At 35.0% G+C, this 25,110-nt stretch overlaps 1 protein-coding gene and 1 long non-coding RNA gene across 5 annotated transcripts in view; one reads left to right on the forward strand and one right to left on the reverse strand.

The window, feature by feature from the left end:
- Positions 1-3,989: 3,989 nt before the first annotated feature.
- smarcd3b (SWI/SNF related, matrix associated, actin dependent regulator of chromatin, subfamily d, member 3b) overlaps positions 3,990-25,110 on the reverse strand; it is a 47,247-nt gene continuing 26,126 nt past the window's right edge. For 2 of the 4 annotated variants that reach the window (XM_024280084.2, XM_024280083.2), the window contains exons 3-14: positions 22,707-22,796; positions 19,440-19,482; positions 15,948-16,070; positions 15,736-15,861; positions 15,327-15,422; positions 10,203-10,304; positions 9,971-10,132; positions 8,147-8,244; positions 7,872-8,007; positions 6,044-6,166; positions 5,859-5,960; positions 3,990-5,778 (exon numbers count right to left, since the gene is read on the reverse strand). In XM_024280084.2, coding sequence (XP_024135852.1) covers positions 5,725-5,778; positions 5,859-5,960; positions 6,044-6,166; positions 7,872-8,007; positions 8,147-8,244; positions 9,971-10,132; positions 10,203-10,304; positions 15,327-15,422; positions 15,736-15,861; positions 15,948-16,070; positions 19,440-19,482; positions 22,707-22,796 — 1,255 coding nt within the window. In that variant the 3' untranslated portion in view covers positions 3,990-5,724. The remainder of the gene's footprint in view (positions 5,779-5,858; positions 5,961-6,043; positions 6,167-7,871; positions 8,008-8,146; positions 8,245-9,970; positions 10,133-10,202; positions 10,305-15,326; positions 15,423-15,735; positions 15,862-15,947; positions 16,071-19,439; positions 19,483-22,706; positions 22,797-25,110) is intronic. The other 2 variants (XM_024280086.2, XM_024280085.2) reach the window with 2 other exon arrangements.
- The window catches only part of LOC112151271, a 43,482-nt gene continuing 34,835 nt past the window's right edge, over positions 16,464-25,110 (forward strand). The window contains exons 1-3 of the long non-coding RNA XR_002920096.2: positions 16,464-16,511; positions 19,097-19,222; positions 19,335-19,414. This is a non-coding gene — a long non-coding RNA (uncharacterized LOC112151271). The remainder of the gene's footprint in view (positions 16,512-19,096; positions 19,223-19,334; positions 19,415-25,110) is intronic.

The raw sequence follows: 25,110 nt of genomic DNA on the forward strand, positions 1-25,110 counted from the left end.
TAAAGATTTTTTTTAAATTGCTAAAAGTTTTTTTCCAAGTCTCAAATATACATTTTCTTTTTTTCAAATTTTCAATTTTTTTTCAAGTTTTCTATATTATTTTTTCAAATGTTCAATTTTATTTTTTCAAATTTTCAATAAATCTTTTAAGTTTTCAATATTTATTTTTCGAGTTTAACCCTTTAACTACCCACAAAAGAAAAAAAAATCCTGCTGCTTATTCCTCCTAAAGGGACATCAAAGTAAAAAAAAGAAATAAAAAAAATATATATATATATATATTTTTTTTAAAGTTACTATCTGGTGCACACCAGTTACTTTCCAGACCTTTTTTTTATTTCAATTTTTAGAAATATAAATGTTCTGGTTAGTAACTGAAAAAAAAAGTATTTTCTAAAAATTGAAGTAAAACATTTTTTTTCTGGTTACTATTTGGTGCACAACAGTTAGTAACCAAAAAATTATATATATTTTTACTTCAATTTTTGTTCTTCTATGTCCCTTCAGGGCCTCCGTACCTTGGTGTGTAATACACACAATAAATATTTTTAAAAACATGTTTTTTTTAACTGCCTGGTTGAGCAGGTACTTAAAGGGTTAAAACTGCTTTAAATTTACAATTTTCTTTTTTTTTTCGTTCACTTTAAGTCGATCCTGATTCAACCCCATAAAAGTGTCACCTGTGAAGCTGAGGTTTTCACACCAGCAGTATTTAAATTCTGTTTTTAGGAACATTTCAGTGATTGTAACACATGAACAAATGCCTTCATTCTTAAGACTTAATTTAAGCAAAATACTTTGAGCCATAAGTCTTCCTCGGTGAAGACGTTTTACAGAACAAAAAACAAAAAACTGCCTTTTCTTTCAGACGTGTTCTTTTTCTAAAGAAGTATTAAAGAGAGATGTTTCCTCTCGGAGTCCTTTGGTTTTTTCGTGTGGAAGCAGCAAGGGTTGATGGGAACGGTTTGTTCCTGAGCAGCATGTCCCCCTCCCCTCGCCTCCTTGGCGAGCGTCCTGCACGTCTTTGGGGCGAGAGCGCCCAGGAGGAGGCCGAGGCGGTTATCCTCAGGGTAAAACAGGCTGAAAGGCTCGCCTCACGCTGCAGCGAGGAGCTGTGGGCGCAGAGCGGCCGTGAAAGGAGCTCTTTCTGCAGGTCGCAGAGGGAAAAGGCCTTCACCTGCTTCCTCGCCCAACAATACCCGGTTTGTCTGCAGCGCCGCGCTCCTGCAGGAAGCTCAACCCGCCGGGGAGTCGGAGCTCAAAATCAACACGTCGCTCCGGCTCAGCATGAGAGTGCTCCTTTGTTGCGGAGAAGGATTTGGAAAGTTTGCTCCTCGGAGTCCAACTCTTAATTCCTTATTTTTATCAAAAACATGTTTAAGAGTACTTCAGGAAGTACCTCTGTGAAAAGGTTTCATCCTTATAATGAGGTAAAATAAAAAAAAGGTGGATAAAAAGAATAATCACTAAAGATAAATCTGCTTTAATAGAAAATTAAATACAAATATCGTCTTCTTCCTGTTATAAATCACTTTGTACTGAAATAACACCACATTTTTATATTCAAATAACAACTTTCACCCAAAGGGAAAATACATTTGACTATGTAAATACATTTTCTAATCAGGATTCTGCAAGTTCTCCCACTTACGAAGATGAGAGAGGTCTGTAATTTTCATCATAGGTATACCTCAACTATGAGACAAAATGACAAAAGAAAATCAAAATTTTAAAGAATTTTTTTGTAAATTATGGTGGAAAATAAGTGTTTGGTCACCTAAGAGGATGTCTCCTGCTTGAACTTGTTATCTATATAAAATACATATGTCCACAACCTCACAACAATCCAAACTCCACTATGGCCAAGACCAAAGAGCTGTCGAAGTACACCAGAAACCAAATAGTTGACCTGAGAAAACTGAATCTGCAATAGAAAATCAGCTTAGTGTGAAGAAATCAACAATTATTAGTAAATTAACATGTCTGGGTTATTGCAGTTTAACCCTTAGTGAAGCTTTTTCCTTTAAATAAATTTACCATATTAATTCATCTTTAAAACATTTTTGTGCATCTATTTAGTACAATCCCAACTTTATTTTTTTTTCCTTTTGCACAAATATTCGCAACAAACATGACAGTGCGACAAAAAACTCTGTTCTTAGGGAAAATTTGTCATTTTCTGCTGCAGAAATTGTAAAAATTGAGATCAAACCATTTTTTTTGTTTTACAACAAAGAAAAAAATGATTAAAGATAAAATAAATAAGTATAAACCCAAAAGCAAGGTTAAAACAATGTGAGAAATGTGTAGGCAAAACCTCACTTAACTAAAGGATTTATTGCAACGGATTGCACAATTACATCATAACTTTCTTTATTTTTATTTAATTTAGACCAAATATTTTAGACCTAAAAACTATTTTTTATATATGTTTAAGAAAGTGGAAAATGTCGAGTTTCACTAGATATTATCCGCAATCTAAGCGGCTGATGAGAAAACTCTGATGACCCAGCATTCTAGCAGCATTTAAACGCATCATTTACGGATGAATCTTGGAGACGAAAAGATTCTCATATCAGATTTGCGTGTAAATGTGTGTTTTTGTGTGTGTGTGTGTGTAGCAAGCTATTTGTGTGTAATTTTAATTTCCACATCTGTAAATTGTATTTTGTATTTTTTGGAATTTGTTACAGTTACAAATCAATAATTATGCGCGCACAAACCAGGGTGAGTCGATTTTCTCTCCATGGTTTTCATGTCGTTGCACCACAAAAATTGAATTTTAAGGAAGTAAAAAAACTTTGTTTTAAGAAAAATTGTGTTGCAAGAACGTTTTCTCAATAGCAGAATAGTCTAAGGAGACATGACTAGAATTTATTTTCTTAAAATAAGAAGTATTTTCTCTTGCCCCCTTTTTTTCTTTTTTAATGAAAAAAAAATCTAATTAGGAATTTTTGGGTTGTTTTAGTAGTGTGTAAACAGCTGATGGACAACTGTGGGTTAAAACAATTTTAAAGTCTTTTAGCTTTTTTCAAAAATATTATTTTATCATCTCCTGATGCAACCTGCAGCTATTATTTTAGCAACATGCTAACATTTTTGGCTAATTTGTTATCTACTGGGGGTTTTAGGCTAATTTAGAGTTTAGCTTCTATTTTAGCAACAGACAAACATTTTTTACTAATTTAGTTTACTGAGGAGTTTTATGCTAATTTGAGGTATAACTAACATTTATCACCAAGCAGATGTTTTCGACTAATTTGTTATCTATTGAAGTTTTTTGGGGATAATTTAGAATTTAGCTTCTATTTTAGAACGAGGCTAACTTTTTGAGTAATTTAGTTTACTAAGGAATTTTAGGCCATTTAGGAGTTCAGATAGTAGTTGAGCAACAAGCTAGCTTTTTTTTTGTCTAATTTGGCCTCTAATTCAATATTTTATGCTAATTTGGAGTTAAGCTAATATTTTAGCCGTATGCTAACCTTTTTTGGCTAAATTGTCATTCAAACATTTTTGGCTATGTTTGTTATCTACTTGAGTTTTTAGGCTAATTTAGAGTTTAGCTTTTATTTTAGCAACATGCTAACATTTTTGGCTGATTTAATTTACTGAGGAATTTTATGCTAATTTGGAGTTCAGCTAGTAGTTAGGCAACAAGCTAGCTTTTTCACTAATTTGGCCTCTACTAAAGGTAAAAGGTTTAAAAGAAATCCCATTTTAGAGAAATGCTAGTTTTTTATATATATATTTTTGCTTTTGTTTGTGCTAAAAAATAGACATAATTCATATTTAAAAAAAAAAGATGGCCATGAATGCAAATCCAAATTTCCTAAATGCTAAAGTAAGACTCTCTGGCTCCTTCTAGGTTTTGACCAGTAGAAAACAAGTCCAAATGGCTCTTTTACGGTTAAAGGTTTCAGGCGTCGATGTGCGTCGTTGAAGCAGCTTCAATAAATGGTGTTGTGCAAAAAAAGAGACGTCAGATGGCGTGACATTTACAAACTTTGGCAAGCGCTTCTTTATTTACATCCAGGCTGTCTCTCGATGTCACAGCGGATTTCCGTTTTTTTTGTTTTTTGTTTTTTTTTTGTCTGTGATCAAACCCTCACAGAAGTACAGCATGTTCACCATAATCCTCCTGGCGTTGACCCTCAGTGTAAACAAAGACCTCTTCAGAATCACATGCAGGGGTCGAGACCGACAGTAGAAGACAGTAGTACTGAAGGTGATGAGCTCCTCGAAGCTCCAGTTTCCTCCACAAGAGGGTGCTAGTGATTCAGTGACAACAATATGAATGCCCTGGTCGTACATAGAAAAACAAAAAACAGAACAGGACCAAAACACTACCTATGACTACATTTCTTCTCTACTGAGTGCAGTGGATATAACTTAGTTCTAACAAAACACACCTCGATAAAAGAAACTCACACCTACAGTTAGTTGCTGGTAGAGTACGTCCATTTTTGGCAAAAAAAAGGCAATTTCCACAACTGTGCGCTCGTCTCACACTATCTTCTATTTACATCAGTGTCCATGGAGCATGCATAGGTCTTCATGAAATCACTCGGGATGATAAAAGAGTTACAGCACAGTGCAAAGAAACCCCGGCGAGGTTCCCATCGAAAAACTGCTGAAACGAACGACGAGGAAACAGGATCTGACAGTACAACATATACATACGAGTCAAGTGTCGTTAAAAAGTCGTGACCGGTGCGGGTTATATGTTACAGCTACAGAGTGTGGGGGGGGTCTTTTTTCAACCCCCCCAAAAAGCCGAGACGGGGAACAGCGACGGTCCTGCCCCGGGGATTCGGGGAAGCGTACGACCCCGGACAAAACGAAGAACCAGCTGGCCCAACGAAAACGTATTTACATTCACATCTCGAGTCAGGAGATAAAGAACACCAAAAAGATCTTACAAATTTAAACTTTTTCACTGTAAAAAGGGAAAAATTCGATCTATTAACAAAAGTTTTGTAATTTGTTACATTTAAACTCATTAGTTTAGTCCACATTTGACCCATCCTCTGGGAGAGGGGTGAGCTGCAGACACAGCCGCGCTCGGTGATTTAACCCCGATCCGATCCCTTAATGCTGAGTGTCAAACAGGGAGGCACTGAGTCTTTGGTACGACTCAGGCGGGATTTGAACTTACAACCTTCCAGTCTCAGGGTGGACACTGTACCACAGGGCCACTCAAATGTAATTTAATACAAATTAATATTTTAAATGAAACAAATGTCGATTCATTGTTTCACTTTCTACAGTGTAAATTTGTAAGTCTGTCCACTTGGTGTTCTCTTCTTCATATTGCGAACTTTGGTAAAACACCTTCAGAGCATCAACTTGCTGAAAAAAGGCAGTGAGCGATTAAATTAATCGAGATGATAATAAATCCTTGGTTAAAGCTCTGCTATCAACAGATCCAGCTGATTGCAGGAGGATATCAACTGGATCTTAATCTCAGCTTTGCTGGTGGGAACTTTAAATAATAAGAATCTCCGATTGTTTTCTTCTGACCCAATAAATGCAGAACCTTTAAAGGGACATCGCTGGATTCATGCTTCTAACACTCTCTGCTTCTGCACAAAAAAAGGTTTCAGGTGTCAGCATCTGCAGGATAAAAACAAATCTCCCTTTAGTGCTAAATGATCAATGCTTCTTGTAATTGATTCTGTCACACACTCAAAACACACAAGAGCCGATGCAGCAATCCAGAAGGTTTTAGGTGTTGCGAACCGCTAAGGCCTGCTCCAGCTCCTGCCTTCTCTGCTGGATCTGCCACAAAGAGACAAAAACAAGTCAAACCACCAGCAAGAAGAAGAAATAGGTTTTTTTTTTATCAGCAGTTTGGTCACCTTGCAGTAGAAATACCGACTGACGGCCTCCTGAGACCAGGGTTCATGGTAAAACGCTGCCCTCCTCTCCTCCTCAGGGTTTCCTACTACGTCTGTCATTAACTGTAAAAAAACCCCAAAACATTCCATTTGTTGAGTTTTTTTTCTTTTTCATTCAGATTTATTTAACATGAACAGATGGAAACCTTTAAGTCTCGGCTCTGGGATTTCAGCCAGTCCTGGATGTAGCCCTTTGGATCTCTGGAGAAGCTGAGCATGAAGTCTCTCTGGATCTTCAGCTGGTTGATGGACTCGATGGTCTCATGGATCTGGACAGAAACACATGCTATGTCAAAATAAAAGCACATTTGTGGAAAAAATTGACTCTGTAGGACAGGGGTGTCAAACTCAATCGCACAAGGGGCCAAAATCCAAAACACACCTTAGGTCGCGGACCAAACAGGATAAACATTTATTGAACACTCTATAACTACATTTGTAAAACTTTAAAACTTTAACATAATTATGAACTAGATCTATAGCATTACCTGCGATAATGCTAATGTGAATGCTGTAAGCTGAATTTGACTGCTAAAGATGCTAAAGCTGAAATCACTGAAGCTGATAGCCAGCTAAAATATTAGCTAAATGCCAAAATAGCATTAAAAACAAAATAAATAAATAAAAATAGTGATAATTAAGTTAACCAATACAGCTAGCAAGTAGCTCATACAATTTCTAAACTTCAAAATGGCCAAGAAAAACTGAAAAAAGCCTAAATTAACCAAAATAGCTAGCATGTAAATATTAGCCTAACTCTGAAATGGCATAAAAACTTTAAAAAAGCAAAATTAGCCAAAATAGCTAGCATGTAAATATTAGCCTAACTCCGAAATGGCATAAAAACTTTAAAAAAGCAAAATTAGCCAAAATAGCTAGCACGTAAATGTTAGCCTAACTATGAAATGGCACAAAAACTTTAAAAAGCCCAAATTAGCCAAAATAGCTAGCACTTTAATGTTAGCCTAACTATGAAATGGCATAAAAACTTTAAAAAGCGTAAATTAGCCAAAATATCTAGCACGTAAATGTTAGCCTAACTATGAAATAGCATAAAACTTTAAAAAGCCTAAATTAGCCAAAATAGCTAGCACGTAAATGTTAGCCTAACTATGAAATGGCATAAAACTTTAAAAAGCCTAAATTAGCCAAAGCAGCTAGCATGTAAATGTTAGCCTAACTCCGAAATGGCATAAAAACTTTTTAAAATGCCTAAATTAGCCAAAACAGCTACCATGCAGCTGAAATATTAGCAAAACTCCAAACTAGCCTAAAAACTGAAAAATTCCTACATTAGCCAAAGCAGCTAGCATGTAGCTGAAATATTAGCTCGACCAGCATTATAGTAGGTAACGCTTATATCTAGCTTTTAGTTAGTTTAAAGCTAATGATAGTTAAGATGTGAGCTTTACATCCACTTTGTGAATGACTCAATTAGTGGACTAATCAGAATTTTTTTTTTTGATTAGTCGACTATTAAAATAATTGTTTTATTACGCTGATCTCACAGCTGCATGGCAGGAGGGCAAAGAGTTAATAAATATAAGATATAAACAGAAATTATAACAAAGACGTTAAGAAACAGCAGCAGACTCACTGAGAAGGAGCTAACCAAAAACAATTTTAAAGAAAGGATTTTCCAAAGAAAACATTAAAAATTAAATGATTCCAAAAATAAAAAATGAAATAATTATTGGTTGAAATCCTTCTAAAATGCTTCATCTAAAGATTTATTTTACAAAATAAAAGCCTAGATTCTAGATACTTTGCTTGGATGAACATAAATACATTTCTTAATCTAAGATATTCATGACCAATCATGTAACCAAATGCGTCAGCAGTGAAAAAATGCTCCAATTTCGCAGCATAAACGCAGCTCCACTGCTGGATAATCTACATTAGTCTTTACTGCCGCTGTGTCACATTGAACTCTGCGTGAGGTTCGTAGCTTCGGCTTAGAGGACGCGCTCTCACCTTATTGTCGAGCGAGGCGATTTCCTGCTGGTTGGCGGTGGAGAGAAGGAAGCTGCTCATCTGGCTCTTCAGGGGGTCTTCCACCTCCACGTCGATGTCGTAGCACGCCGTCTTTTTCTGGTCGTTTGGATCCACGCTGAGAGGATGAGGGCGTAAAAAAAGATCAGCCGGTTAAATGTAAATTTATGCAGCAGCTCTTGCACTGATGTGCTAACAGGAGTTCTTGAATCTGCTTTTGTGCTGCAGACCTTCATTTTCATTAAAATGGAGGATACCTGATGACGTGGTTGATGACGATGGGGTCGGGGGGCAGCAGGAGGTTAGTGAGGCGCTGAGGAATCTCGGAGAACTTCAGTCGAGGACAGTCGAAAATCTGGTGTGAAAGAAAACTTCTTTTCAAGAATTTCTTCTCCACATTTGACCCCCGAGGGAGGGGTGAGCTGCAGACTCAGCTGTGCTCGGGAAATATTTTACGGTTTAACCCCCCCAAATCCAACCCCTTAATATTGATTGGGGGGCATTGGGCCCTAATTTTTAGAGTTTAAACTCATGACCTTCCAGTCTCAGGGCGGACACTCCACCACAGGGCCACTTTTTATTACAAAAAGTCAAATCCTGAGACAGATTGTGGCTCCAAAAACTGAACTAGAGTATTAAAAAAATCTATTTAACCCCAGAGAGGAAACAAGAGGAGAAAAAATCAGACGAAATGTAGTATTCTGATTGACTCAGTTTTTGGCAGGATGTGACATCACCCGACAAATAGAGAGCAAATAGATCTGAAAGTTGTTGTTGTGTTTGCCAATCAAATCCGGTGTTTACAATGACATGACCCGCCGTTAGTGATACTTTCATCCAAAATTTAATGTAAAATGTAAGAAAATATTTGGTTAAATACAAACATACCAAGATGACGCATTGTTGTGATATCCTTTCAAAATAAATCCTTGGAAAGTTGCATATTTTAAATATTTGTGGAAGTTTTTATTAAAAATATTCACATTATTTTGATCTATAGTTTTTGCTTTTTTAAAAAAATATATATTAATTTTGTCTGTACACTTTGATTTTTTTAAATTAAACATAAAAATAGTAAAATCTCAGTTTTGTGATTTTTTTGTCATTAAAAACGTTTTTTATTACAGTTTCATATCTAATATAATGAAAAATATTCATTAATAAAAGAAGTAGGGGATGAAATAAAAATATCAAGCATTGTCAAATTAATTAACCGAAAAATGAGACAGTAAAAAAAATAGATAACGCTAATATAGCCCAAGATTTTTAATAATTACATAGATAGCATATTAAGACACCACAATTAACAGTTAAACAAAACAGACAGGTATATGGAGACTGTACCTGGCCAAAGGGACTTTTGTTTTTTAAATGAGCTTCAACCTGGAAGTTAAAGGCTGAAACTTCCTCGACATCATTCTCTCGTTACTCTGATTGTCTACTCTTCATGAGGAGTTTTTATTCTAAAAATAACATAAAAAAAATAAAAATCAGGTCCTTAACCTTCCAGATCCTCTTTTTAAACTAATAAAGCCCCAATTTAAAAGCATCAATGTTCCATTTTGGAGCAATTTTACTGACTTATCTTTAATGTGATTCAGTATTTTATTTAATTTTTTAGATAAAAACATATTACACGCCCCTGATCTAATCTACGAATGAGTAACTCCTGTCCTTCAAGAGTTTGAATCTCAGGCTGATAACCGGCTGGTGGTTTCTGTTCTGTAGAGGATGCAGCATCCAAGATTTCAGGGAATAAAAATAAAATAAATAACTCTTTCATCCAGAAAAAGTGGGAGTTCCTTTCTTCCATGTGGTCGTCTCGACTTGCTTTTGTGTCTGCAGCCCTGATCTGTGTTTCTGTGCTCATTAATAATCATGACTGTTTTTACTGCAGCCCCAGAAAAACAGACTTTTCTGCAGACTCTCTGAATCATTTATCGCTACTGGATGATGGTGAAGCCCAAAACATTTCTGCTTTTTTACATATTTGTGATCAGTAATATCATTTCAATTAATAAAAAAACATAATTTTGGCTGCATAAACACTAATGATATGAGATTAGATTTATATTACGCACCTGCTGGAAGTACTTGTCACAGTTGATGTACTCCTTATCGTGGGAGTCCTGCAGCTTGTTGGTCTTCACGTACTGCCAGAGCGCCTGGATGATGCAGGAGCGGGTCTGCGTGTGAATGCCGAGCAGGCGAGCCAGGCGAGGGTCCAGCTTAAACTGGGGAGGCTGTGGAGGCAGTGGAATCAGATTTTCAAGCATCACTTCCACCACGCGGCGCGGAGTCTGCAGGCCTCACCTGGTAGTCCAGCATCAGCAGCAGAGTGCAGCGCACGCTCACGTCTCCCGGCCGCTTCACCTGGAAGCCGTCCGTCTCCTGGGTGGTGGGCGTGCGGTGCCACTGAAACAGCAGGAAGCCAACAGAAACGATCGGTTCAGTTGGTGTGGACTGTTTGCACTCAATATTTGCATTAAAAAGATTATTAAAATTGAGTTGCGTTGCTACTTCACCCACAAACTTTTGACCCAAACTTGATAATCAGCCCCTAACTCCTCCCCCTTCTCCTTTAGCCAGGATGTTCAGAGCTACATGTGACAAACTGATGTAATAAAACACTTTTTTCAAAATGGCGGCTTTTCTGCTGGTTTTATCTCCATAGCAACCATTTAATGTTTTACTTGCCTGAGGATGCCGAACAGATCGACGCGAGTTTCAGAACAATCGACAAAAGGAAATTTTCAGATTTCCTTAGCAACAGAGGTTTTTTCCTGGCCACACCCACAAACCTATTATGTTAATATCTTATGTTATATTATTTATTTCAGCTTCAGCCTGGGATCAACTTATTCAATTTTCACAGTATTCCATTAAATTATGTGCGTGTGATAAGAGTACGCCACTTTTGCGAGCTCGCTACGCGCACGCCGTTCAACATCTACAACTTCTAACTGCAACATTATTTCCACAATTGCTTTTTAACAATGCTAAAGAAGTTGGGAGACAATCGATACATTTTTAGCTGGTACAAAAGGTGTTTTTTTTTTTAAATTCAAGATGGCGGCCTCTTCCCGAGGTCAAAGGTCAACAAAACGTTTGTGGTGGTTGTAGACTTAAGTTAGCGACGTGTGTGTGAAATTTTGTGAAGATAATTCAAACACTGGAGATTTTTGACACCGATCACGCCAAATTTGATGATTTCAAATGTTGCACTAGTGGTTTGAAAAGCAATTAAATGATCAAACAGGTTTTGCAGCAAAGCAGAAGAAAAGTTAAAAATGTAAAAGAAAATCTGTGCAGAAACATGGAAACATGTTAGACCACCAATAGCAAAGGAGGATCATACAAAAATGAAAGCTGTTGAAAAATTAACTTGAATATTATGAATTATTTCTAATTAGATTCACAGAAATGACCACATCTTATGTAATCTAAAGAAAAAAACCCAATTTTAATTTATAAATGTCTTTAAATACTTCATAAAAAGAGTCGTATCCATAGAAAATGAAATATTCCTGCATTAATCCGTACATTTTTTTAAATGTATCATTACTGTTGAAGATAAATATGTTTTTTTATCATGTTTATGTTAATTTACTTAGAAGCATAAATAATGAAAAATGCTTCGATAATTATGTTTTTAGAACAAAAGAACAAAAAAGATTTTGGAGAATTTAAGGGTTTTTTTTCAGATAAATTTATAAAAATTGTCAAATTTAGATTATATAGATAAAAATGGACCACTCAAAAACAGGCAGATTAGAAGGAGAGATTTCATAAATGTAGAATTAAGCAACTGATGACATGAGCTGGTTTTTAGAAACATCTGTTGATGTGAAATTCAAAATTGTTAATGATTAGTAAACATTGAAATCATTGCACTAACAAGAATAAAATAAATATTGTAACTTGACTATTTAATAGTAACCCTTTAACTACCCCAAAAAATAAAAAAATTTTTTTTTTGCTACTTATTGACTTTGTACGGAGCCCCTAAAGGGACATCAAAGTAAAAAAAAAGAAAAAAAAAAGGAAGTAAAACATAAATATATTATTTTTCTATAAATAAATAGTGAAATTGACGTAAAACCAACTTTTTTTTTACTTCATTTTTTTTTAGAAAAATCTAATTTTATGGGTTGTAACTGGTGCACACCACTTAGTAACTGAAAAAAAATCTAAAATTTACAGTAAAAAAACTAAATGGTGTGCACCAGTTAGTGACTTGAATTTTTTTTCTTTAAGTTTTGGAAAAACTTTTTTTTTAACTTCAGTTTTTTTTTCTTTAATGTCCCTTTTTGGGTTCCGTACCTTGGGGAGTTTTTTTTTTTTTTTTAACATCTTTTCTAAATGTCCCCCACTGTTTGGTTGAGAAGGCAGTTAAAGGGTTAATCCCAAAAAATAAATCTAATTTTTAGTAAAGTTTTTGGATTGGAAGTTTATAAAGAAGACAAAAATGTGGATTTATGTTGGGAATATCTCTATTTTTTCGTCTTTTTTCAGTTATTAATTTATCTTCTTTTTACTTTTGTATGCATGCATGTGGGATTGTAAATATGCATCCAAATCTTCCACGTCTGAGGATGATTTCAAGCTGAGAAGACGAGCGGATTCTGGCTCTGTAGCCAAACGGAGGAGGGGGGGTCGCCGATTGATTGTATCTCAAGGTGGAACCAAAATTCTTTAGACTGAGTCATTCAAAGAGCGGCGCCCGAGTGGCCGGCTCCAAAAGAGGAGCCTTGAGAAGCCGTCACGTTCTCTCTGAAGTGGATTTTTTTTAAACAAAAAACTCATTTTTGTGAGGACACAAAGTGAAGGGCAGCCGCTGGTTGTTAATGAAAGACTCACCTCCATCTGCACCTTTAAACAGCCTTGTGTGTGTGGAAGCGAAACATAAAAACTCTTTCTGGTGTTAATAGAAGAGGTGAGCTGTAATGAGGTGCCGGTCCGGCCTCCACGGCCGCTCATTCACTCGGTACCTGGAGGTTTGGACGGATTTGGTGGAAACAGTTTTCATGAAAGGAAAACGTCATTGACCCTGACGGCGCCGCAGAGAAGTCCGGCTCGCTCATTCACGCCGCACAGAAAAGCTTTTGAGCGGCGACTCAGAGCTGCTCCTCAAAGCAAAGAAACGCGCAGAATTATCTATTTTTTTCCATTTTTTTGGTCTATTCTAACATCTGATCTGCAGTTTTTCACTTTTAAGGGTTTTCTTTTTAATCCAACATGATTAATAATAAAAAATATCATGTTTTTTATTAATAGTTTTACTTTTTAAAAATAAGTTTACAGTATTTGCGGTTGTTGGTTTTAGCTGCAATTCAAGAATAATAAAAAAATAAATTTTTAATTTAAAATATTAAAGTGTCCATCACCACCGCTCGACTTCCTTCAGCCAGGAAGTCCTTTCAAATTTTCAAAATAAAACGACAGATGCTCTTCAACAGACTAGCGACCTGTTTAGGGAATACCCCAACTTTGACCAACAGGATAAGCTCCAGCAACCCCAAATGGGATTCAGTGAATGGAGGACAGACAAGAATGGAATTTTTTATTTTTATTTTTTTTATTTTTTTTATTCAAACGTCCAAGCAGTATGAAATTTGATTTAAAATGAAAAGGTTAATTCTGTATTTTCTTTAGGTTTTTCTTGCTAAAGACATTTACAGCAAAAATAAATCAAGATTTGCTTTTTTGCAAAGATTAAAAATAGGGTTGAAAAAAATAGATGAATGTAATCTAAATTTCCAGGATTGAAAAACTCTAAATTTTACGGTCCAGTTAGCACATTTTTAAACAAAATAAAGGAACGTTTGCTGTAAAACTTGCAGAACTACAGCGGAAGACGAGTTTGACTAAATCAACTTGCTAATGTGATTGAAATGGCACAAAAACTGTGACTGTACAAAACTGTTTTATTTTTGTAATCTGGGTTTGACTTCCTGTTTGAAAATGGAGACCAGTCAGTTCACAAAGTAACCACTAGGTGGCTTCTTACACAAACCACTTCTAATGTTTTGATACCATTCAGCATCAAATCATTTAGAGGAATCTTAATAACCAGCTTAAGAAATCTCTATAATCTTGTGGTTTTATCACCAGAAATGCAACAATTTTCAGATTCTAAGAGCGAAGAGAAATTTTTTTTATTTTTAGTGCTAAAATCGCTTGGAACTCTTTACAATTAATTTTCATGCAAAAACATATAAATTATGTTTTTTAAAAAACAACTGATGTCACATTTTGGAGATTTTAAATGAGGCCAGTAAATGTTGAATGAGATACAAATTTTGATAAAGATTTGGGGTGCAGGAACTCTTTTTTATGAGTTTTTATGAGTTTTTTATGAGTTTTAAAATGTGAATTTTATGTGTTTACATTATGTTTTTTGGGGATTACAATAAAATGACATTATTTATTTTATTTATGTTGTCGTTGCATGATGTGCTTCTCATGAAGGACCCCAGGAAGAGTATTTGCAAAGCACAACTGATCAGGATCCTTTAAAGTTTAAACAAAAATAAAAAAGATGAAGGAAAATGTGAAGTTTTGCAATGTGCTTTAGGCTGGGTTACAATAACTAGACATTAAATCAATTTTTAGCAAAAAAATAAACAACTATTTACTAAATTTATGGGATTTTTCAGACAAAATACACATTTTTTAACCTTAAAAATGCCACAACAAAATAAAAAAAATTCAGCTTTTGTTCAGTTTGTATAACAAGTTATGTTAAAGGTTTTTCCCCATAAATTAGGAGGAAAATATGCTTTAAAAAAATCAATTTCTGATAAATCAACATTAAATGCTTAAATATATCAGTCATTTTAGTTCCATTTAAACCCGGAAAGAAAAATATATATATATAGTTTTTCTGGAATAGCACAAATAACTAGTCAATATATAAAGGATTATGCCTCCTGAACATAAAAAAGAACATAAAATCATGTCTGGAAATACAATATTGAGTATAATAGTATTTAAATATTAAAAAAATAATTAAAAAATTAGGATAATTATTGACTTTTTTATCAATAAGTATCATCAATAACCTATATTAATCATTGATTTGTTGGTACTTTTGTCTCATAAAATGGTTCCTACATTTTTATTTAAAAAAAAAAAACTTTATTTAACTTTGAATTTTCTCCATCTCTATGTGTTTTTGTTCTTTAAATCCAGCTCTAGACCATAATCTTTTTTACTTTTAAGGACTTTACTGTTCATTTGTCTCTTTAGTTGTTTGGCCTCATAGTGACTGAATTCAGAACTTCTCTGTTTTTGTCATTTTATTTAAAGAATCTCTAAAACGGTCGATGCTGCGTCATCTCAGAACCCCTGTGAGCGCGCTTTCAGATCAGATAAAAGTCAGCCTCTTCCTCTGTGAACGGGCTGGAGCGTGCACGTGTGCGTGCGTGTGCTGACCTCCACCAGGTGGTTGTCAGGACCGTACAGGTCTTTGTCCAGCTCGATCACCAGGCTCTTGAAGAAGGAGGAGAACTTCTTCTTCTGCTTCCCCGGCTGCACAAACATAAAAACAAAGGAAGTCGGTTCATTTTCTGACACTAGAAAGAAACCAACGAAACGCTGACGGAGACAAAATGGATTTCCTGTGAACACAACCAGAAATAATTGTGGCTTCTGACACCTGAAAGGCTCCGCCGGCTCGTTCATCTGCTTTTCTTCCGTGTCAATCATTGATATTTTGAGACATTTTTCTGTCCGAACTTTTCAGATCTCTCAGATCAAAGAGCGACACACGTTCAGAATCAGTTATTTTCAGATGTTTGACACACATTTAGTCCGTTATATTAAATAAGAAGAAGACGCTCACATCATCCAGCAGCTTCCCTTCCACTCGCAGCTCCCACGATGCAATGCTGCCGTCCGAGTCGTCGGCGTCGGGCCGGGCCGGGTTGAAGGTGTTAGAAATGTAAAGTCTCAGTTTTCGTTTTTGCTGCTGACACAAAGACATGACAAAACCGCACGGATCAGGGCGAACCCGAAGGGCGGGTTGGCGGCGGTGGCAGCGGCGGCCTCCACTACCTTCATGGGTCTCTTCAGGGCCTCCTGGATGTCCACACGCTTACGCATGATGGTCTGGTCCAGTTTGCGCTCGAACGCCAGCAGGTCCATGTAGGCCTGGGACTCCGGGACCAGCTCACGGATCTGCTCGGAGAGAAGTTTGGGATTAGGCAGAAGAAGTGTGATCCAATTAACACAAACGGCTTTGAAAGATGAGCCGTCTGTTCTGAAGCCGGATGGAGGTCCATCCTGCTTCTACAGGGACACTTCAGCACCAAAATTAGGGCTGAGGATCGCCAATAAATTCCAGAATTTTTAATTCAATTTATTCTGAGTTTACATAAAATACACATTTGTTTAGAAATACATTAATAATCAATATATTTTTTTGGATATGAATTTGATACAGTTCACATACTGTAATATTTATTAGTGTAATAATAATGAGATTGTTAAAATTATTCAGTGTTAAATGGATTCTCAAAAAGAGAAGCTCCAATAATTTTTCTGGAGGGCGTTTCAGTTTGGCCACTAGGTGGCGATCGCGCCATTGCATTACACTTTAGTCCAGAAGAAGATGAAAGTGTGAGTAAAAAACAAGGTTTTAAACCACTAATGGTTACTTTAAAAATATAAGAGTTTGAAAAATTCATGCCTATGAGTAAAATAAGTCGTTCATTTACTCAGCAATGTATGTTTAGATCGACCGAACGTTAGCATTAGCCGTCCTATGGGAATTCCCGCTATACGTTAGCATCAAGCTAGCGGACTTTAGCATTTTGTGTTAGCTCGATCTCTATGGGTCGATTTAGATTAATTAATTGATTTTATCAACCCAGCACTGACCAAAATATGTGATTTTTTTAATCCAGGAAAAATGTTTTTTAGGTTATGAAGCTAAACTTTTAGTAAATTATATTTTAAATGCTGCCAGTTTTATTTTATTGCTTCCTGAACTTCAAGGTTTCAGACTCCAGAAATTAAAAAAGTAATAATTAATGTACAACAAAGAGCTCCAACAAACAAAGTAGCATACTTTAAGTTTATTTAAAGTATAATTGAGGATAGCAAGAATACTATGAAGAATAAAAACATAATCCTTGGAACACTTTAAAGACAAACTTGAAAAAATGTTTTTTAATACACATTTTTCCCATATAAAAATAAAATTAACCCTAAATTTATATCTTTTTTTAAATTCAAATAATCGTGAATTAGACAATAAAATGCCGTTGGAAAAAGCTTGACATGATATAAGCTAAAATCATCGCATTCCCATCCATCCAAAACTGAATCTTAAGACCTTGTTGCCTGAAAAATTACCATATTTTCTTGTCCTGCAAAAAACAATCTTATCAAGAAAGTTTTTCAAGAGCAAAACAATCTGTTTGAGAAAAAAATATCTTAATATTTAAAGAAAGAAATGTTAACTTTCCAGAATTTTTGACCAAACTGCCAGTTTTTACAGTGTAAATTAAAAAAAATATGGGTTTGTTTCATGTGACAGTTTTGAATTTTATTTTGAAACGAAGAGTCGATACTCGTTCATGATGTTGCTTCGGTCTGTTCTCTGACTTGTCAGCCCTCAAAGTCGCAGTTTAGCATTTATTTTCTTGATGTTTCTGATATTTTGCTCAGTTTTTGTTCAGTTTGTGCTTTTTCTGCTTAAGTGATTTACATTTTGACTATGAGTTTTCATGTTTTAGGCCCATTTCACCGTTTTCACACTGCAAGAACTGAATGTTAAAGTAAAAAGACTCTTGTTTCAAGAAAAATAATCTTATAAAGAACATTTGTTCAAATCAGAACAATCTTACTTTAAGAAAACATACAGCATAGTGACTAGAATTTGTTTCTTAAAATGAGAACTATTGGTCTTGTCTTACCCTATTGGCAGATTTTGTTGCTTACATTACATTTTTTATTTATTTAAATAATTTTTTACTTATTTCTAGGGGGTCTGTTTTATTTAACCAACAAATTGAAGGCATATTTAATGTTTAAAACTTTAAAGATGACCTGTTAACTTAATTTAAATATCTCCTTTGTATATTTTGTTACTGAAGTAGGCTTGTTTTAAATAAGAGCTTTGAATTTTATTTTAAAAAAAAAAAAGTCTGCACAAAATCTGATGCTTGATTTTGTTCTGGTCCCATCAGCTCATAAAAATTTAGATTAGGATTTTTTTTCCTAATATTTCAGATATTTTGCTTCATTTTTGTTAAAATTTTTGCTTTTTCTATTTAAATTATTTTGATTTTTTATCCTGATTTTACATTTTTCAGACTTGTGGATCCCCTATCGCCCCTTTCACTGGTTTAACCTGCACATTTTAGGGATTTTATTGCGTAAAACTGTTAAAATAATCTCATTTTAATTTTTCTTTTACATTTTGTTACTTGAGTGGGTTCATTTTATTTAAGAGCTTTGAGTTTTTAGGGAAAAAAAGGAGTCTATACTAAATCCAATGCTTGTTGATGTTATTCTGGTCCCACCAGCCTTCAAAGATGTAGATGTACTTTCCTTTTTTCCAAATGTTTCAGATATTTTGTTCCATTTTTCCTCTTTCAATTTACATTTTTTACATTTTTGATTCTGATTTTACGTTTTTTTTAAACCTGTGGGTCCCCTATCGCCCCATTCACTGATCTAACCTGCACATTTTAGGGAATTAAATGTGTAAAACTGTAAAGATAATCTAATTTTAGTATCTACTTGTTATGTTTTGCTACATTTGTGGAACTGTTTTAAAGGACAGTTTTAATAAATGATAAAAATAACTCATTTATGTTGTTTCCAGAAAATATAGGAGGGAAAAACTGTAAAATTGAATCAAACAATCCAAAGATATTTTTTCTAATTAACTTCTATAAGCTTCTTACGCAGAGGAAAACCTGTAAAGTCTTTTCATGTGATAAAAAGCTCAGATTCGTGCAGTCACACAGGCGGTTTGACCTTGACTTCCTAGAAACTCGAGTTTTCCTGAAAGTCTTCAGTTTTATTTTAATGCATCTATTAAAGGAAAGAAAGTTGCAATTTTTTTATGAAAAATGTAAGAAAAAGTTTGATTTACTTTGCATTTTATTTTGAAAAAAAGAGCTTAAACTAAATCCGATGTCATGTTGCCGGCTCTGACGGAGCTCCTTCTCTCTTTCCCTCTCGACCATCAGGGTGCTGAGGTGCAGACCTGATGATGAAGGACTGTTGCAGACATTCCCTGCGTCTGACTCACTGCTGTGGAGTGGCACTCCAGTCCTGATATCTGCCGTCTGGGTCGTGTCAGAGGACCAGACCGGGTCAGTTTCCGAACCTCACCTGTGGCGATTCTGCCGTTACCCTTCCGCAGTTTGTCATCTCAGTGACAGAACGACAACCCTAAACCAAACATCTCTCCTCATTTTGATTTAGCTCATAATCATGCGGCCCTCAGCGCCTTCGTCCAGAAGACAAACGCAGAAAAAAATAGACAAAAATCCAAACAACAAAAGGTAAGAATGAAATTTGCAGCCTCACCCTTTGCGGAAGAATCTTGTCTGCCATTTTCCTTCTCTTAGCACTAGAGGCAGGGAGAGAAAGACAGAGAGAAAGAGGAAAAAGAGAGCATGTTACTATGGTGACTGATAGCGTAGCACCCAGGCCATCTGCTAAAATGCTGGGCCATATCCAGCACCCCAGCATCCCAGCTGTGTGTGTGTTTGTGTGGCGCTTTGTGTGTCTCTGAAATGCAGCGGTCCACCTGGAGAGAAGCTCTAACAGCCAAGGAAGTGTCACATCACACGTCTACTATCCTGACATGTTTTTAACACACTCCAGAGCTTTTTTAGGGATGCAGGATTTTCACCGAGGAGGATGTCTCATTTAGATCCATGAATTCCAGGCGCAAAAAAGAACATTTCTGCTTCTGTTTTTAATGTATGCACACTGACAGACAACAGACTGCAAACAACAGTTGTTCAAGGTGACAAAAACAAACCGACATCCTCCTCCACTGAAGCAGAAGCTCCTTGAACATCTGCTCATCATCTGTGGGTACCGGCGATGTGAGCAGTCAGATCATGCTGTTGTTGCTGCCTGAGAGCGACTTCATATCCTCCACACTGCAAACAGAGCTCCTCGCTCGGGGAGGCTTCAGGGTCTCTCGTTTGGGTTGGAAAAAAACGTTTTCTTCAGGTGTTGAAACGAGTTAATCTGAGGTCTCAACAAAAGCAAAACGAATGCTTTTATTTTGAAATATTACAGGCATTTAGGAGATCTTTCTTTTAGTTTTTAGAAATAATTTCACATGTAAAACATTTGTTTTTAATCAGAAAAATATACTTTTAGAAAGGTTTTGTTAAAAAAAACAATTAACTTTTTGGTAATTAACTTTGTTTTTATGTTTTCATTAAATTTTTATAAAAGAAAATTATTTTAATTGTCCAACAATATTTTTTTAATGCAAAATACACGTTTATCATTAACTTTTATTTAATAATCAAGTTTAATTAAATTTTCTGTTTAAATCACTAAATAAGTAAAAGAAAATGCTTTTTCTTGGCGCACAAACCTGGTTTTTAGATTAAAAAAATTGAACAATTTATTGATTTTAAATCAAATCAATTTAAATGTTTTATTAAAGGTATTTAAACCTTTCAAATATGCAAATGTTTAGCTTTCAGGGACTCTCCTTTGGTTTGGAATAAAAAACATTTAATTCAAGCATTAAGCAAATTAATGCTTTTATTTTGAAATTTTGCAGGCATTTAGGAGATTTTTTTTTGTAATTTTGTGTAAAACATTATATTTTATTCTTCATCTGATGAAAACTAATTTTAGAAAGGTTTTGTTAAAAAACAAATAATTTTTGGGTGACAAACTTCATTTTTAGGATGTGTAAAATCCATGAATACCATTTTTTTATTAAAGAAAATTTAGAAAAAGTTTGTCAGGCAAAGCTCTTCTGATAGTTTTTCAATGAGAAAATACATTTTTTTTATTTTATCAAGTTTATCTTATTTTTTATTTTTGCTTAAATCACTAGATAAGTTATACAAAAGTTTTTATAGCCACTAAACCTGTTTTGTATTAAAAATATGAACAATTTATTGATTTTTGATCAAAACAATTGAGAAATTCAGTTAAATGTGTGTTTAAACCTTTAAAATACGCACACGTTTAGCTCTCAGGGTCTGTTGTTTCAGTTAGAATATAAACGTTTTCTTCAGGTGTTAAAAGGAGATAATCTAAGGTCTCAACAAAATCCAAACGAATGCTTTTATTTTGAAATTTTAAGTAATTTAGGAGATTTGTCTTGAAGTCTTCAGAAATAATTTCACATCTAAAACATTAGTTTTCCTCAGATGAAGAAGATATAATTCTAAAATATAATTTTAGAAATATTTTGTTAAATAACTTTAACTTTAACTAATAACTTTTTGATAGCAAACTTCATTTTTAAGAAGTATAAAATCCATGAAAACAGTTTTTTATGAAAGAAAATTCTTTTTTTGTACAGCAATAGTTTTTTAATGCAAAAATACACAATTTGATCAAAATTCCTTAAAGTGTTAAAATGAGTAAATATGAGTTCTCAACAAAAGCAAAACAAACGCTTTTATTTTAAAAATTTACAGGCATTATTAGAGTTTTCTTGTCGTTTTTTAGAATTAATTTCACGTGTAAAAAATTTGTCCGGCAAATCTCCTCTCATAAGTTTTTTTTCTGCGACAATACACAATTTTAACAATTTGTTCTTAATTTTATCATCAAGTTTAATTCTTTTTTTTTCGCTTAAATCAAATATATATATATATGAAATAAACATGGTTTTGGATTAAAAATGTAATCAATTTATGGATTTTTATTTGAATAAATTGACAAATGTCTTTAAATGTGTCTGTTTTAACCTTTAAAATATGCAAACGTTTATTTCAAACCTGATTTAACTTGCTAACAATTAAGAAATAATTACAAAAATTCCAAGCAACTTTCCATTTTTTGATGCACCTTCTTCAAACTGCTGCTGTTTACTTCATCCTCATCAATATATACTTGTCAGTCAATAATCCACCGGTATTTACAGACCAAAGCTGTCTGCTGCCTCCTTAATGGTGCAAATGTCAACTGATTTTAATTTGAAAAGCAGCAGCAACTTCCTTTTCTTAATGCATTTTATTAATTTAATGTTTAAACGTTGATTTGACTTGATTTAAATATTAGCATGTGTCGTATTTTCAGGAAAAAGTAATTTTTTTTTTGTGAATTGCATGTTATAATCACATAAATATTCTCAAAAGATGCTTGATTTTCAAAATAAAATGTAAATGGAGAGGCTTTATAGTGAACCACAGGGATTTATATCTGTTTTTCTTAGAAAATTAAAAAAAATATTTCAGAGATGTGATTTCCCTCAAACCAAGCTGCAGTTTTACGCAGTAAAAATGATTTGCTGTTTTTGCAGTGTTGAGAAATATCCCGTCACAGAGCATCCCAACATTCATGGGTTACATCTGCATGCCAAATAGTGAGACAAGCCGTCTACAGGAGAATGGGAGGATCACTGGAAACTAAAACACGCTCTGGGAACTCTCTCAAGACTTCTTTTTTTTTTGTTGCTCTAGCTGCACAAAAACGGTTCCCATCATGCCATGCTCCTGCCCAAAGCATGCACCACTACATTTTAGGGGGGTGGCCTCGTGAGCTGTGGCGGGCCACGGCGGATCATTCAGGGGGAGAGCCGGGCTCAGGTGAAAGAGGCCTTCAAACCAAAGGAAAGGGACATGCAGCAGAGGAAAGTCCTACTTTGATCCGAGCGTGGGATCTGACTGGGGCTCTCTCATGTCCATCTGCCTGGCTGGCATCTCACTGGCTCCGGGGAATCCCACTGGCTTCCTAAGAGTCGGTGAGGATCCGAAGGTTGTCCGATTAGAGTTGTGGCGAGACACACACTCACCGGCAGCATGTCAGAGGGGAAGCACCTGGCGGCGCGGGGTGTTTGTGTATGTGCCGGGTTGGGTTCAAGGGTCTGTTAGAAGGTGCGAGACAAGGCCGGGCTCGGCGATGGGCGCACGCTAGTGCAGCACAGGGGGGCCGTCCCGCTCGTCTGAGGGACACGCTCATTCAACAAAGCTCCTCGGTGAAACCAAAACACACAAGCTTCACACACAGAGGCAGACAACACACCGATAAAAGACCGCAACGGCGGGACAGGCCGAGTTCACCGTGAGGAGTTTCTGCAGGAGCATCCTCACGAGGAAACATGAGTTACTCTCGTGAGAAGAACAAGTACCGCGACCTTGAACCAACAAACTCAAATGCTTGTGAAGAAGTGAAGCGACGCAGAAAAAGAGCAAATCATTCAAACGTCTGCGGCACGTCACTGTCAGTTCATAAAATGGGATTGAATGGTTGATTTTCAAAATAAAAGCCGTTCTCTTGCATTGCAGAATCTATGTTAACAATATTTATAAATTATTTTACCCAAAAAGTTGAAAATCCTTTTAACAGGATAAGAATAGCCAAATAAAATAGAAAAAAATAAAAACAGAAACAGAAAAATCTGTTCTTCCTTTATTGTTTCTTGTTCTTAAGTGAATTTTTACAAATAAAAGATCTGAATTCTTTGTTTCTAAATATTCAGATTTTCTTAAAATGAAGTAGTATGTAAAAATATTGTTTTTAAATAAATACACTGTAAAATTAAAGATAAAAACTTGAAAAAAGGCCTCAACAAAACCAAAACGTATGCTTTTACTTTGAAATTTTACAGGCATTTGGGAGACTTTTCTTGTAGCTTTTTAAAAATAATTTCACATGTAAAACATTAGTTCGGCAAAGCTCCTCTGATAGTTTTTTTTACTGTGAAAATATACAATTTAATCATAATTTTTATTTAATCATCAAGTTTAATTCATTTTTTCTGCTTAAATCACTAGATAAGTACAAAAAATGTATTTGTTGCCCCACAAACATGGTTTTGGATTAAAAATTTAATCAATTTATTTATTTTTATTTAACTAAATTGAGAAATTTAATGAAATATGTGTTTTTAAACCTTTAAAGCATGCAAGTATTCATTTAAAACCTGATTTAATTTGCTAACAATAAAGAAATGATAAAAAAAAAATTCCAGCTTTCCATATTTTGATTCACCTTCAAACTGCTGCAGTTTTATAAAATAAAAGATCAGAATTATTTGCTTCTACAAATTCAGATTTTTAAAAAATGAAATAGTACATCAAAAACATTTTTTTTAATAAATACACTGTCAAATTAAAGGTAAATAATTGAAAAGTTTTATTTTGGAAGCAAAAAATCTGGGAACAAAATGAAAATTTCTTGTTAAAATTGTGAATTTTTTACACAACTATATAAAAGAGATAAAATAAGTAAAAAAAAAAGTTTGTGTTTTCGATCATTGGCATCAGATTGTGTAGTAAGATGACTAAAACTGATGCTGGGATTAAAAAAAACGAATATTAAACAACAATGAGGTTAAATATTGAATCAACAAATGGGATTTTCTTTTTAGATTTTTATTTTTTATTCTTACTTATGAAAAGTTCAGTTTAAGTCAGTAAATATATGGAAAAAACTAAATTAAACTGATTTTAAACTGTGATTTGACCATTAAATGTCTATTTAACCTCCTAGTGTTAATCTGAACATGAGAATAGAAATTAGTTTAGTGGATTAGCTTGATAATAAAATCTGGAAGCTAATATCAAGCTAATAGTTTTAACTGTTGCATTTTTCCTATATTTGACCCGGATGAAAAGGATTAAAAATTGCAACAAGTCACCTGTTTGTGTTTTTATAATTTACCAACAAAAGTAGTTGGAGTACAGAGTGAAGCTGGGACCCGAAGGTCTCAGTGACCTGCAAACACAGGTGGCTCATCCTCAGCGGCATGAAGGAGCTCCAGCATCACTCTGCTGGCGAGAGGAATGCACAAAGAGACGGAGAGCGAGACAAAGACGCCGTGACGGCGACCCCCGGCTCATCGATCAGAGCCGTCACGGCCGCTTCAGGGGGTCGAACCCCCGATGCAGGACAACATTTCCTCTGACTTGTTCCACAAGCTGGCTTAATTGTAAGTGGATCAATGGTGCTGCAGATAGTGAGAAAATGAAGCAGAGCGTGGATATCGATCACCTGGTATCCAATCGGCGTGTTTGGACATTGCATGTGTGTGAGGAGGGTAATT

The sequence above is a fragment of the Oryzias melastigma genome, linkage group LG20 (assembly GCF_002922805.2).
Source record: "Oryzias melastigma strain HK-1 linkage group LG20, ASM292280v2, whole genome shotgun sequence".
In the NCBI taxonomy this organism is placed as follows: domain Eukaryota; kingdom Metazoa; phylum Chordata; class Actinopteri; order Beloniformes; family Adrianichthyidae; genus Oryzias; species Oryzias melastigma.